This window comes from Onychostoma macrolepis, chromosome 05 (assembly GCF_012432095.1).
Source record: "Onychostoma macrolepis isolate SWU-2019 chromosome 05, ASM1243209v1, whole genome shotgun sequence".
Classification (NCBI taxonomy): domain Eukaryota; kingdom Metazoa; phylum Chordata; class Actinopteri; order Cypriniformes; family Cyprinidae; genus Onychostoma; species Onychostoma macrolepis.
Window position 1 is genome coordinate 2,232,745 of NC_081159.1, and position 16,150 is coordinate 2,248,894.

Genomic DNA, 16,150 nt, shown 5'->3' on the forward strand with positions numbered 1-16,150 from the left:
GAAATTTTACTGTTTTTGTCTATGTAATGAAAGTCAGTGGGGCCCAAACAAAAGTGGACCTCATTCATTTTCATTATATTGAGGGGAAAAACTGGAAGAAAAAAAAAATCCCAAATATTTTCTTTTGTGTTCCACAGAAGAATTAAAATCATACAGATTTGGGTAAGTAAATGATGACAATTTTGAAATTTTTACTGTTTTTGTCTATGTAATGAAAGTCAGTGGGGCCCAAACAAAAGTGGACCTCATTCATTTTCATTATATTGAGGGGAAAAACTGGAAGAAAAAAAAAATCCCAAATATTTTCTTTTGTGTTCCACAGAAGAATTAAAATCATACAGATTTGGGTAAGTAAATGATGACAATTTTTGAAATTTTTTACTGTTTTTGTCTATGTAATGAAAGTCAGTGGGGCCCAAACAAAAGTGGACCTCATTCATTTTCATTATATTGAGGGGAAAAACTGGAAGAAAAAAAAAAAAAATCCCAAATATTTTCTTTTGTGTTCCACAGAAGAATTAAAATCATACAGATTTGGGTAAGTAAATGATGACAAATTCTTAAGATTTTACTGTTTTTGTCTATGTAATGAAAGTCAGTGGGGCCCAAACAAAAGTGGACCTCATTCATTTTCATTATATTGAGGGGAAAAACTGGAAGAAAAAAAAAATCCCAAATATTTTCTTTTGTGTTCCACAGAAGAATTAAAATCATACAGATTTGGGTAAGTAAATGATGACAATTTTTGAAAATTTTTACTGTTTTTGTCTATATAATGAAAGTCAGTGGGGCCCAAACATTCATTTTCATTACACTGAAAAAAAATACTGAAACATTTTCAAAATATTTTCTTGTGTGTTCCACAGAAGAAGGAAAATCATACAGATCTGGGTGAGTAAATGTTGACAACTTATGAGGATTTTGATGGTTTTGTCAATATAATGAAAGTCAGTGGGGTCCAGAAAAAAGTAGACCACCTTAAATGTCATCATATTGAGGGCAAAAACTGAAAAAAAAAATTCCAAATATTTTCTTTTTTGTTCCACAGAAGAATGAAAATCATACAGATTGGGTAAGTAAATGATGACAATTTTTGAAAAGTTTTACTGTTTTTGTCTATATAATGAAAGTCAGTGGGGCCCAAACAAAAGTGGACCTCATTCATTTTCATTATATTGAGAAAAAATTAAAACTGAAACATGAGTAAATCATGACAAAACTGTCCCTTTAAATCAAAAGGTCACGACTCATGACTAAATGAAACACGGTTGAAAGTTTCCAAGATGAATAAAATAGCTTAAATCTCATTTAATTGTAAGTTAGCCTTAACTGCAAAACACAAAGTTATTTCATCCCCACCACAAGTATCTGACCCTCCACAATGCTCTTCCTGTTGTTCCATGTCACAGTTTCCCGCGAAAAGAAAAGGGAAGGTGACAATTTGCTTCTTTGCCACAAGAGTCTTTCTGGGCTCTCGAGCAAGTGAATTCAAGGAAGGACGGCCCGACGGTTTTATTTTTTGCCTTTTTCTTCTTCCTTCAGAGCTCTCTGGCCAGTGGCGGAGAACCAAAGTCAACGTTCGTATAAAAGTGAGGGAGTTCACAGGACAGGTCACGTCTCTCTCCGTGGCAATTCAATATCCTACCATTATGATATTGGTCATGGCTTTTGAAATCATAGCTGTACAAAACACCACATAAGTACATGTTTGCTTGTTTGAAAGGGTTCAGATTTGGTCTTCAGAGATGTGGGAACGTTAGAGGACTTCCTTCAGATAATGGGCAGTTTCCACAAAGTCAACTACAATTGGTAGCATCTTGCCGAGCATCTGCTGACTTTACCGCCATTTAAGAAGCCCTGGTGAATAAGCTCTAGTACTGCTGCATTTGAAATGTTCTCAGCTCTATTACACGGCCGGACAAAGATAAAAAGCCCCTCGAAGACTTTCAAAGCACCGTCTAATCTCGTTCTCCCCTAGAGAGAACTGGAACAAGCCATTACAAAAAAAACGCTGTTGCTTTCAGAAGAGCATTTGCTTGGATCAGCAGTGTAGATAACTAAACTCTAGGCCTTGAGCCGCCAGACAGATGCGTTTGCATGCTGGTGGCACTATTGTTTGTTTTAGCTCTTCAGCTTTTTTCCTAAGCACTGCAGATACTGAATGCAATTTAGCCCTACAAACCAATCACAGTCATTATCTCATATAATTTTCATATGCTTTTTTGCATGTTTCCTAGAGCGCTCACTAGGCACTCCCTATGCAAATGGCTACAATTTCGATTATAAAGCAATTGTTTGCTTCTCTGATAAGAATTCGGTGCACACAAGACTTTTTTACTCTGTTAGTCGAAGAGAACGTGAAAGAGCGAGAGAGGAAGAGTGTGAGAAAATTTCAATTGAATATGACAAGCTCTGTCTCCAGGCATTTGCAAATGTCAGAGAGAAGCAAAGAAGCTTGTGAAGCTTGCACACGCGTAACAGTTTTCAGCTCGAACCTGCAGAGATGTGTGTAAAGGGGAGGACAGTGACAGGGAGAACTGGAGAGCTACAGAGATAATGAAGGGAAACACTCCTCTTATGTGGAGGATCCTGTATTTCAAAGTCCTTTTACACCCTGAAGACGTGAGGTTTGGTTAGATTCAGCTTCCATTAGTGTCAGTTATAGTTCTTGGCATTTCAGTCTACAGGTGGTTTGACAGTATATTAAAGCAATAAACCACAAGAGGCAGAGCATTACACTGATTTTGCCATGGGTAAGAGGTGAAAAAAAAACACCTTGAAAATAAATAAAATGCACAGACTCGGTAGCAACGGTAAAAAATAAATAAATAAAAATTTCAGTGACCATTTTCACTGATATAACAAGTAAATATAATTTAATACATAAACCATTTGTCAATTTTATTAAATACAATAAAATATAATACATTACATCAATGAACAATGGTTTATATATTAAATTATATAATTTTTTTATATCACAAAATTATTTATATATTAGATTATATTTCATTACTATAATCAAAATATTTTAGATATTAAATTACATTTAACTCATATCACTGAGAATCAATGACACAATAATTAAATATATATATATTTAATATATAATACTGATGAAAAATTGTTTATGTATTAAATGATATTCAATTTTATGAGTGGAAAATGTTTTATATTTTAACTGATGTTTAATTATTATATCACTGAGAAATGGTTAGTTGTTAAATATCATTTAATATATAATATCAATATTTATTAAATCATATTTAAGTATCATGTCAGATTGTTTATATATAATAAAATAAATTGTTTTATTGCCCTAAATATGGTTAGAATTATATTTTATCACTGTTAATAATTAAAAATGTAATAATCTTTTCATTGACATAATAATTATATACAATTTAAAATAATATAATAACAATAAAAATACCAATGATATTTATAAATTATATTATTAATATGGTTTATGAATTAAATTAAATTAAATTGAATTGTTATACCACTGTGAAATAGTTAAAAATTAGTGCTGTCAACGATTAATCGCATCCAAAATAAAGTTTGTTTACATAATATATGTATGTGTACTGTGTTTATTTATTATGTATATATAAATACACACACATACAGTATATATTTTGAAAATATTTGCATGTATATACATTTATATTATTATATTATATATAAATATATTTAATATATAAACATAACATATTTTCTTAAATATATACATGCATGTGTGTGTATTTATATACAAATAATAAACATACACATTACACACTCATATTTTATGTAAACAAAAACTTTTATTTTGGATGCGATTAATCGCGATTAATCGTTTGACAGCACTATTAAAAATTAAATAAAGTTAATTATACTAAATGATATTTAATTATTAGGTCAATAAAAATACATTTCGGTCAAAAAAGATAGCAATTGGCTCTGTGTGCATGAATAAAGAGGCATAAATCCACAGACAGTTCCTCACACGGATGCAGCCGCCTGACAGCTTAATGTTCTGCTGCTTCTTTGAATTAGACAGGGCTGATATGACAAACCTAACCGAGGCATCGCTCTCCCTATATCGCTTTCTCTCTCACTCCCGCTCTTCACATAGCTATCACTCCTGTCAGGTTTTATCAGCTCATTCAAAGTCGGACAGGAGTTACTCACTTTGCCACTGGGTTTTATCGCACTGCAAGCACTGAGCGATCACACCTGACAGCTGCGTTCTGGACAGGTGACGAGTGATAGTACGGATCAGACAAGTGTAAGCTTTCCAAACTCTCCCAAGAACATGACACGTCTCAAAGAAAGCAATCACATGTGTAATCGAAAACACATGTTCCATGTTTCTCAGTGCACTAATGCACTGTAACATCACCAATGGCAAACGTATGCTTGTCCCTCGAGGACTTGTAATAATCAATGATGTCTTCTCTTATTTACTTCATAGTCTGGATTATTTTTTGCATTAATTGTCTCACGATGCCATTTTTCTGTGCCTCCGGATCGATTCACTCAAAAAAAATTACAGAATTTCATGTGCAACATTTGTCATATAATTATTTATATAAATAAATAAATATAAATATAAATTAAATGCCCTCTAGAAGCTTGCGTTTTTGTGCATCCTAAAGAGGCACAAAATCACTTTCACAGACTTTTACATTAACTGTTCCCTCCTGGTGGAATAACCTGCCCAACTCAATCCCAGCAGCTGAGGCCTTAGCCATCTTCAACAAACGGCTAAAAACACATCTCTTCCACCTTTATTTGACGCTCTAACTCTAGCACTCTCTATTCTAATTCTATTTTATTTATTTGTTGACTTGACCCTCTAATACTTGCTCTCTCTATGTTTTCTAACGGTGTATTTTCTTTAAAATAGGCCTCTAACACTAACTTTGTATGTATGTATGTATATATATATATATATATATATATATATATATATATATGTATAAAACCTTGCTACGTGTACTGCGTTATGCTAAACAAGACTTGTCATAGCACTTGCATATTATTACATATCATTGCTATTTTTGGTTTTGATTGCTTCTATTTGTCATTTATAAGTCACTTTAGATAAAAGCGTCTGCTAAATGACTAAATGTAAATATACATATATATGTGTGTGTGTGTGTGTGTATATGTGTGTATATATACATGCATGTATATGCATGTATATATGTATGTATATATGTACTCCATATGAATAAAGAAGTCTGGGGTCGGTTTTATTAATAAATTTATGTTTTACAAAGAAGTCTCTTATACTCCCAAAGGCTGCATTTATTTCATTTAAAAATTAAAATCAGTAAAATTCAAACCTTTGTGTGAAACGTGAAGGCAAACTTTTACAATGCTATGTCTTACTATCTCAGCCCTTCAACTTCAAAATTTCACATTTAACCGTTTCTGTGAAATTTACCACCAATTTCTGAGTTTAAAAGTAAGCACCACACCATTTTCTTTTTCATGTGGGAAATTATTTTGTTACAAAAGTGGTGCTTTGATGACTAAAGGACATGAATTTAGAGATATAGCTTCTAGAGAGTATTTTAATATGCTATGTTACTGTTAGTACGCTAAAACACAGCACAAATACACCGTCAGCATGTTAAGAGAGGTTTTTACATTCACTGCCCACTGCTCGAAAATACTAAAACTAAAGAGGAAATGCTCACTAATCAAGCTCACTATCGGACTGACGACTAGTCGATCATCCTGACCTATCTCTACGTGACAATAGATAGATATAGCTGACCTTTTGACCTGTACAGACTCCACAGGGCGCCAATCAGAGGTCAACAGGAAGTGGTGAGTGGATGGCATGGGCTGTTACATCCTGAGCCAAAACAAATGGCCGCAGACAGAAAACGGCAGCATGGGAGGCGGCTGAGGTATTCTCTCTCTCGCCAACTTTATACAAGCACATTCCAAATTCATGTTTATAAATATGGATATTTTTCTAAACTAGGCATCTGACATATCTCGGCATGTTGGATACCTTGATGGTGGTTAAGCAGATCTCAATCTCTCTCCCGCTGTCTGTCTCTCTCGCCTCTCACTGACCTTTGCATACTTCTGAGAAAATAACAGTGTCAGATATAGCTTTAGCAAAACACAAAAATTGCTGTGCAGAGTACAACGGGGGGAAAAAATGCAGATTTGAGACTAATTTTGCCTTTTGCCTTAAATGCAAATGTTAAATGTGATAAGGGTGTCCTGATATTTCCAACTAACTAAACGAGTGGCAGCGACGTCATTAACATTGGAGAAAGCATTCATTAAAACACTGCCATTAGGCTTGTGTTCATTGTCTATAGACAGCATGTTAAATCATAGCCTAAGATAAAACACTTTTTAACAGCCTAAAGGGAATGATTTGTGCATTGGCCAGTAGGTGAACTGGTTTGAACAGGTCTGTGCAGGCATCATGGTACAGGACAGAAGCTGCTAACTATCCATAGGTCAACTAAGACTTGACCTTTGACCCTTGGTGTAACATCAAACAAAATCGAGGGACACAGATGACCATTATAAATCTCTTGTATACACCCGCCTACCATGAGCAAACTTTATTCTGCTCAATCAAGCATGTGTTAAACTATAACAATAACGGTAAAAATTGTGATTCACAAGATTAAAAGAAACAAAAGAACATTTAATTTATTTACAAGATTTAATTCATTTGGAAGGTTGATTGATTTCTAAATCAAATGAATCAATTAAATGATTCAGTGAATCAATCCAGAACGATTCAATGTTTCTCAAAAATTCACCAAATTAGTATTATAAACAAATAAATACGTAAACAAAAGGGTTTAAAATTTTTATACGTTATATTTTTATTTTATTAATGTTTTAGAATCAAGGCTCTTATGCTCCCAAAGGCTGCATTTATTTGATCAAAAATACGGTAAAAACAGTAAAATTGTAAAATATTATTACAATATAAAGCAAATATTATCTATTTGAATATATTTTAAAATGTAATTTATTCCTGTGATCAAAGCTGAATTTTCAGCATCATTACTCCAGTCTTCAGTGTCACACGATCCTTCAGAAATCAATCTAATATGCTGATTTGGTGAAACCTGTAATTGTCAATGTTGCAAAAAGTTGTGATATTTTTTTTTACGTATTCTTTAATGAATATAAAGTTCAAAAGAACAGTATTTATTAGAAATATAAATCTTTTTGTAACATTAGAAATGTCTTTACTGTCACTTTTGATTAATTTAACACATACTTGCTGAAAAATTTTTTTTTTTAATTTTAAAAAAGTATTTACCTTTTTAGTATTTATTTATTAAAAAATAAATAACAAAAAAATATATATATATATATATTTATATACACATACACTGTATATATTATTTTATATTTTCATATTATATTTTATATATGTATATATATATACTCGTATAGGCTGAAAAACGAGTGACAATTCCTAGAGGGTAGCAAAGCTTGGATAATGATTTCATCTTGGTAGAAGTGGTTGAGAAACTTAGCCTCTTTTGGCGCCTCACATCCCAGCCGAACTTGGCACTCAGGTATTGTCATTAACACATGACGTGTTGTCCGCTTATTTTCTGCTTAGTTTCCCATAGAAACAGAGTCAGAAACAGGGATTGACAGAAGCGACCACAGGCTGTGTCTCTGTCCAGAGGAGAAGCGCGGCCTGTATACTGTGTCACTTTTGGTTACAGAGGCATCTTTGTGTTCCATGTTTCTCGGTGGTTGGTTCTGGATCGGATCAGCTGGGTGGGTAATTACAGCCTGTTGTGTGTAAATGTGAGGATATGCTGGCAGGAAATGGGTGGAAGGATTTCTGGGAAATGTAGGGACCAAAGGAATGCCAGTGCCCTCTGAAACGACAGTCTCTGATGTGGGTATTTCTGTTGCTAAATTAGAAGAAGCACTCTCAGCTAACCACCTCTGCACCAGATACACAGAAAGATATGTGAGTGGACACATGGTCTGTGGTTAGGATTTATGAGAGTCACTGTATTGATTCAAAATCACTATCACTTTATTTATATCAGAAATATGCATTCTAGTCGAACCAAACCAAAGTCAGACATCTCAAATGAACTCAAATATATGTTTTATAACTACATGTCTGAAAACATTTAGTTACTAAAAAACATTTGTGATTAAAAAAATAAATAAATAAATATAAGAGCAGTTGTTTGAATATATTTGAATATATTTTAAAATGCCATTTATTGCTGCAAATTTTCAGCAGTCATTATTCCAGTTTTCATTTCTTGTTATTGCTCACTTTTTTTTTTTTTCATTTTCTTGATTAGCAAGAATGCATTTGATACTAAGGTTTACAATTTTTTTATTTTTTTATTTCAAAGTTATAAATAAAACAAAGTTTATTTTTCTTAGTACATTGGCAAATCATTGTTCTTTATTTAAGCATAAACCTCAAAATGCTTTATGCTTAAAACAAGAAAAATCAATTTCCCAATAATAATTCAACTTAATACATTCTTTTGAAACAATAAATTTGAAATATCTCATTTTGCTTATCAAGTCAACATATCTTGTTTTAACAATACGTAGACTTTTTATTTAACTGCAAAACAAGACAAACATAATGATCAAGAGCATATTTTACAGTATCAGACAGTTGATAAAAGCTACTGAATGAACTAAGCCGGTGTACAAGACTAGACATATAATTTGAAATGTTTTCACACAAACACACGCACACATAACTCACATATATACATTAAAGCAAACGTGCCACGACAAGCGAGTTTCACAGGAAAAACTAGTCAAGGCTTCAAAATGTTCTTGACAGCATTTTATGTGGATGAACAGAAACTAAAACTTTAATCCCTAAAAAAAAATAAATCATACATTTACAGTCTTGAAATAATAGTCGTGAACTCCAAAAGGTCAATGCAGCAGTACTTTCTAAACAAGTCCGCATAAAAAGAAAAAGAAAAAAAGGGGAAGTGGTTAAATGGACAGAGAAAAAGCACAAAAGTTCTTCCCCTGCCTACGTTTCCGACCACCTGGCTACTGTTTCCCTCCCAAACCATACTTCACTGTCAGAGCGGCTTTGAGTGAAGACACAAGACAAAGCACAGGCGCTTCACTCCAAACAGCCCTGGCAAGAAAAAGAGGAGGAGAACAAGAGGGATAGACAAAGATCGAGGGAGAATAAAGACGGAGGAGAGAGCTAGCCAGCAATGGCAAGCAGCCGAACAGCAGGAGAAAGATGAAGGATCTGTCAAACAGACACTAATGCAATACAGCAACAAATCTTTCTTTAACACTTTCAGCAATGGCAGCATCATGCTGTTTTATCATGCTTTAACTGACTGACAGCGGTGTAGTCGACTGATTGATATTTCCAGTAACAGATGACAGTTCGGATGAAATATCAACCAGTATTTTGAGGCTGGATCTTCTACAGCCGAACCCTTTTCAAGATTAGATTAAATTTAGTCGGAGAGTTAACTAAGTGTCTGTAGATGAAGTGCTGATTCAGTCGATCACACGCATTCAGAAACAGAAATAACTCTAAACGGTGCCGATTATGATCAGAGATCTCATTTTAGATAACACCATGTTAATTTCTCACGATTGGCCGGGACCAATAAGCCACATGGTGCTTGCTTCGCCTTTTGAAGTGAGATGAAGGACGAAACTATTACGACAGACAAGGCATGACATGGATTTAATAACTTAAGCAAAATTGCTGATGCTTTGAAGTCTTTAGTTTGCCCTTCAGCCATGGCCATTCCATTCATTTTCACAATCAGCACATTTTGTTTTCACAGCAAAACAAGTATCGCCAGGTCCACGTTTAAGTGCAGAAATATGGGGGAAATAACCACGTATCTGTCTTTGCATCTAAAATAAAATCTCCCGCAGGAATGAGAACTACTTCATAAATTCATCCTGGGAGCTACTCAATAACATCTATCAACTAACCCAAATCCACTTTACATGAGGCGAGCTCCTGTCCGGACACAGATGCACTGCTTCTTCTCAAAGCCCATGAATAATTCTCTATTCATTTAATACATCATTCATCAGAGACGTGGTCTCTGGTCTGGTCAAGGTGCAGAGGTACAACCTGCTCAAGTCTCTTAGATATATTTAAAGGAAGAGTTCACCCAAAAATGACAATTTGTAGAAAACGCGCTCGCCCTCAGCCCATCCAAGATGTGTATGAGTTTGTCTCTTCATCAAATTTGGAGAAATGTAGCATTGCATCAGTGTCTCGGCAATGGATGCTCTGCAGTGAATGGGTGCCGTCAGAATGAGAGTCCAAACAGCTGATAAAAACATCACAATAATCCACACCACTCCAGTCCATCAGTTAACATCTTGTGAAGCGAAAAGCTGCATGCTTGCAAAAAATAAATCCATTTTTAACTTCAAACCATTGCTTCCAGCTATACGAGTCCTTCACAAGACTGGAGTCATGTGGATTATTGTGATGTTTTATTAGCTATTTGAGCTCTCATTCTGACGGCACCCATTCACTACAGAGCATCCGTTGCTGAGCAAGTAATTCAATGCTGAATTTCTCCAAATTTGTTCCAACAAAACAAACAAACTCATTTTTTTGAGGGTATCCCTGAGGGTTTTGGATGAACTATTACTTTAAAAGCAAAGGAGCAGGTGCTTTCAATTCATGCAATATATAGTAAAAAGCAACAAATTGAGGGTACAGCAATAATGCATTTCTCACTATTAATGAAAACCCGCAGATACCATGCTGTTCTTCAGATGCCTCATACCTTCATTTAAGCTGTAAAGCATTTCATCATTCACATGTTTTAATCTGCATGTCTTATCACACATAGACATGAGCAACAGAATGCCTTTCACTCATCAAATATCAATAACTTATTTGCAGAAAAGGAGAACTGAGCGGCCTAACAAATGCACTGACTATTACGACTATTATCAACAGAGCAGGTGCAAGAATGCATGGACTTAATAATTCATGCAATTAATCAAACTCATATTATTCACAAATTGAGAGAAAAGAGTGCAAATTGTCACTGTGACTCATTGCTGTTGAATGATTTTCATTATATTTTATATGAAAACACAAGGAACATGCAATGAGCCATCAAGTCATTTCACTAAATGATGTTTTACTGCAACACATTCAAACTTCTGGGTGGATGGACATGTTACTACATGCCTTATTAATAATTACAGCACTAATTAGCCATAAACCTGTCAAAATTGGTCACAAAATGGCAGAAAAAACTTGTAAAGAGGAATAAGTCACCAAAAAGCCTGAGTAATTATTATGAATATGTTCTGGAAAGCAGCTTTAAATACATTGCTAATGCATAGGTGTACTATAGATGGCAGTGCTTACGCATCGCTCAGATAGCCTAACCTGTCATTTGATTCAAAGGCTATAATTAAGCAAAAAAAAAAAAATTAAAAGAGAGCGTAGGGGATTTGCTTCTGAGACTTGAAACACAACACAAATTACAGCTTAGAGCACTCCCATTATAATCAATGCAAGCGGCTTGTGCATTTCAGTCAAGTCAGCTTCATTGACTATAGGGTGATTTTTTCAATTAGAGGCACTTTTAACCACCTGAACCTAACAAAACATTTTTAAACTATATTCATATTAACCTTCAAGTTAATATTTGTATAGCTGGTAACAAATTTGACAGATTTTCACAAGTTAGCAAGCAGGCAATTATCTTCAAACTTATAATAACAATAACAACAAAAGAAAGAGACTGATAATAGGTTGTGATAATAAAACCTAATAATTCTATTCTACATCTAATTTTCTCATTCTAAAAGACTCTAAAATGCCACACATGTTGATTGGTCGACTGGTTGTTGTTGTCACGATTCCATCCACAAACCTGGAAAACTTGCTGCACTTGCCTGCTGTTTATCTGGCTAGACGTTTGCTTTATGTGATCGTTGCTAAACATTAAAATAAACATTTTTGGGGTTTTGCATAGAGATAATATGCGGTTCATTGTGCCTAACTCCTGATGTTTGTCTGATGCTGCTGATGGATCTATGGCACAATTAAAAGTCTCAAGTTCACCTCAAAGAAAGGTATACCTGAAAGACAACATTTTATTGGATTTCTGGTTTCTAAGGAAACATAATGTGTTGGTGAGCTTTCAGCTACTGTATCATATCATATCATATGAAAAGAACATAACTCGCCTATAAAGCACAAGCAGATTGAGAAAACTAAAACACATCCAGTACAGAACATAAATGGCAGAGAAGTAAATCTGTCAGTAAGCGATAGCTAGAGTTTTTTTGTAATCCCAAGAGCAGTTTAATTAGTCAATGATGACACAAAGAGATCCCTTACAGATATGTACAATGGTAACAATAGTTTCTGCCAAAACAGCATTGTTATTGTGGTTCTTGCTAGTAAAATAAAACTGTGTGTTAACTTGTGGTCATCAGTCAACATTCTGTCATCAAATAAGATATTGAAAGCTTTTTATTCTCTTTGAATGAGATCCCCTATTAGGATTTTGCAGTAACAACAATTACTGCTGCAACTGGCATTTATTTTGGTGGAAACTATGGCTACCATGGTATATATATATATAATATTTAATTCAATTAAAATAATATATTAAGTATTATATATAGTGTATGTATATATATATACACACACACACACACACACACACACACATATATATATATATATATAATACATTATTATAATACAGTATCATTTGTATTTTTTAAGTCTTTAATAGTAAGCATAAGATTTATCCATCCGTTTCCCAAAAAACAAATATATATATAAAAAAATATTAATTAATTAAAAAAATAACAAATAAATCAATTAAAATAATATCATATTAAGCATTATATACAGTGTATATATATATATATATAATACATTATTATAATACAGTATCATTTCTATTTTTTAAGTCTTTAATAGTAAGCATAAGATTTATCCATCTGTTTCCCCCCCCAAAAAAAAAAAAAAAAAAAAAAAAGACAGAAAGACAGAAAGAAATAAATGGTCATTAAGGACACGCGTAATTACAGATACACATAATATTTCATACTCTCGCCATCACACCTTATACCAAAACCCACTTGAAGATGTTTAATACCCGGATATGTAATACCCAGATGAAAGTTTGAATAAGTTTCCTTTTTCAAGACTTCAAAAGTGTCTCTTAGCCTACTGAAGAATCATCAACTCCAAAACAGCGTTCAAAGAGGCTTTAGGAAATTATTTAGCGCGGAATGCTTTGTGTGATTCATAAAGCTGAACCAGAGGCGAGAGAAGTGACAGAACGCGCTGCTCATCTCGAGGCTGGAGTCGGGACAATGCACTAGTCTCAGAAACATCTCAAAAAAGACCTACAACCACCAGAACGCACAAAGTCACAGCTCAAAAGAGTTGAGAACTAACCCGTATCGAACTGGTCTGAAGCTGACGCGCCGAGGCAGGCAGCAAGGAGCAAAGCTGCGATTCTCCACGGATCCATCGCTCTTCTGTAGCAGGCTGTAAGAGATCGGAACACCTTCTCTTCCTCTCTCCTCGCAGGTGAAGTGTTCGAGTCCAGTCTGATGCAGCGAGCAGATGAATGTCAGCAAATCTCGCTGCGCGTCTGCGTTAAGAGCGTCTCAACTTCTAGGCAGATCAGCGCTGCCCCCAGACACTCGCACACAAGACAGATAGCAGAAAAAGTAGGGATCCTATTACAAATCATGTGACAGGAAATCGGGGCAATAGATTCAACCTGCCCCATGCATGGGGGCATATACCTGTTGCGCGCTGTGGGCTGGCCACAAATCCAATAGCTGTGAGCCACAGACAACACAGAGAGAATACATTTAAAGCGCTGGTGTTTCCACTAACAAATATGTGACTTTCTGTAGATAGATAGATAGATCTAATAATTATTTGTAGGTCAGTTATTACCTGCTAAGGAGTTAATTTAAATATTTTTAAAGTATACTGCTTAAAAAATAAAATGAATACATGAAAAATAAATGACTTAAATGACTATGAAATAAAATATTTACGATGTATACTAAATATTATTATTAATAACTAATATTGCTTGTGCATTTTAAGACTTGCTTGTGCAATTGTGATGTTTAAGACAGACAGACTTCTACTTCTGATTTACTTCTTTTTTATATTTTATTTTATTTTTTTATTAGGAGTACACAAAAACAGCAATAGAACAGCAATGATAATAACAGCAATGAAATTAAACAGCAATGACAATCTGAATAATAGTAGTAGTATTTAAGTAGTATTAACATGCATAATAATAATAATAATACAAAAGATGGTGATGATAACAATAATATTCTGTGACGATGACAACAATAATATAAATAATAATAAAATTAATATTAATAGTAGCAATAGTAATAATAATAATGTAATAATTTTATTATTATTTTTTTCTGATTTACTTCTGATTTAATGACATTAAATACTGTATAGACTATAGAACCATTCTACTGTATATAAAACAATAGCGAATTTAACATCAGAAATTTAACATCTAATGTTAAAATGTATGTTTTTACCGTAACTGTTTCCCTTTAAAATACGTTGGGCAGTTCAAGAATAATTTATGCAATTTTATATTATTTATTTGAAAGAATTAAAAGAGCAGTTTTATGTCTATCCTTGTATGGTCAAGATTGATATTAGATTTAGAAAGTTATGTTAAGTAATGCAATACTTTTTAGACAGAGTAATTAGTACAGTAATCTGATAAAGAAATAATTAGTATCATAATTAATTAATTTTTTTAGATTAACTTACCCAACAATGTTAAAGAGTTCATTTACATGTAATTTATTTAATTTTAAGTAATTTAAATGACATCATAAATACATGAAAAAAAAGAAATATTAGGACTTTATCATTCCATAGGTTCATGAGTTAGTTTTATGAGTTAATATTTGCCCTCTTTCTGCGTTTACATAAACGGGCGGAATATAACTTAAATGTAAATTTTAATTCCGTCAGTCTTCTGTGGTAAATAATGACACTGTTCACTGGAACATAAGCCTCATTTCAATGTCATACATTCCAGCCCATAAAACAAGCAGCATCACTTGTGCAGAATGTCTCTCTCTAGTGGGAGAACACATGAATGGAGGATCCATTACCTCAATCTCCAGAGCAGAGCATGCAGGGGACAGCAGTGACTTCATTCACCGCTCAAATTAAAACGAACTCACCCAAAACCCCAAACGGCTTGGTAAAAATAACACTTGCTGCCTGCTGCCTTTTTTAAAGTTTGAAAGGATTCGGTTGGGTATGAAAGTGACCATAACGCAGTGAATCATCTGCAGGATGGTCAGCACACTGTAATACACAGCTGGCTTGAAGATACCCTAATTTGTCTACAGATGATCCAGTAAACTTACAAAACCCCAAAACCCAAAAAACACCAAACCAGCATGATTAGATTTGTGTCGTGCATCAACGAAGCTTACAATTACCATTGCACATCATTATACCAACCTAGTCAATGAGCTCACTTAAAAGAGCATGTGACTACATCAAAATTAGACGGTCAAGCCCAAACAAGTTACTCAGGTGTATTCCGGGTAGTTAGATGTGTCAGTGTCTTCAGCCTTTGTCTGATGTTTGTAAGTATATGATAATTATAAGCATTTGCACGAGAGAAGTCACACTCCCTGTCCTTAGTAGTAAACATGAGCTCGTATTTTACAATGTCAAATAATTCAGAACTTACATTTCAGTCATTCATAAAACCACATTTATGCACTACAGACTATTTCATTTATTTTCAAGAAATTTGAAGGGTTAAAAGTTAATTTCCTTAAATCAATAAATGAATATACTATAAAATTTTATATTATATTTAATCAATTTTATATGTAATTTTATATATTTGTATTGTAAAACTTCAATAATAATATGATTTTGTTTTGTGTGTGTGTGTATTAATAATGTAATTTAATGTTGTAAATGTGAACTATGTATGTACGCATATAAAAACACACAACATATATAAATATAGCTAATTATAACTAAATATAATGTAAAACTTCAATAATAATGTGTATGATGTTTGTTTTGTGGTTTGTGTGTGTGTGTGTGTGTGTGTATATATACACACATATATAT

At 33.6% G+C, this 16,150-nt stretch overlaps 1 protein-coding gene across 2 annotated transcripts in view; it reads right to left on the reverse strand.

Moving 5' to 3' along the window:
• kremen1 (kringle containing transmembrane protein 1) overlaps nt 1-13,684 on the reverse strand; it is a 60,848-nt gene extending 47,164 nt beyond the window's left edge. For both annotated transcript variants that reach the window (XM_058776400.1, XM_058776399.1), the window contains exon 1: nt 13,436-13,684. In XM_058776400.1, coding sequence (XP_058632383.1) covers nt 13,436-13,511 — 76 coding nt within the window. In that variant the 5' untranslated portion in view covers nt 13,512-13,684. The remainder of the gene's footprint in view (nt 1-13,435) is intronic.
• Between the last annotated feature and the right edge of the window lie 2,466 nt (nt 13,685-16,150).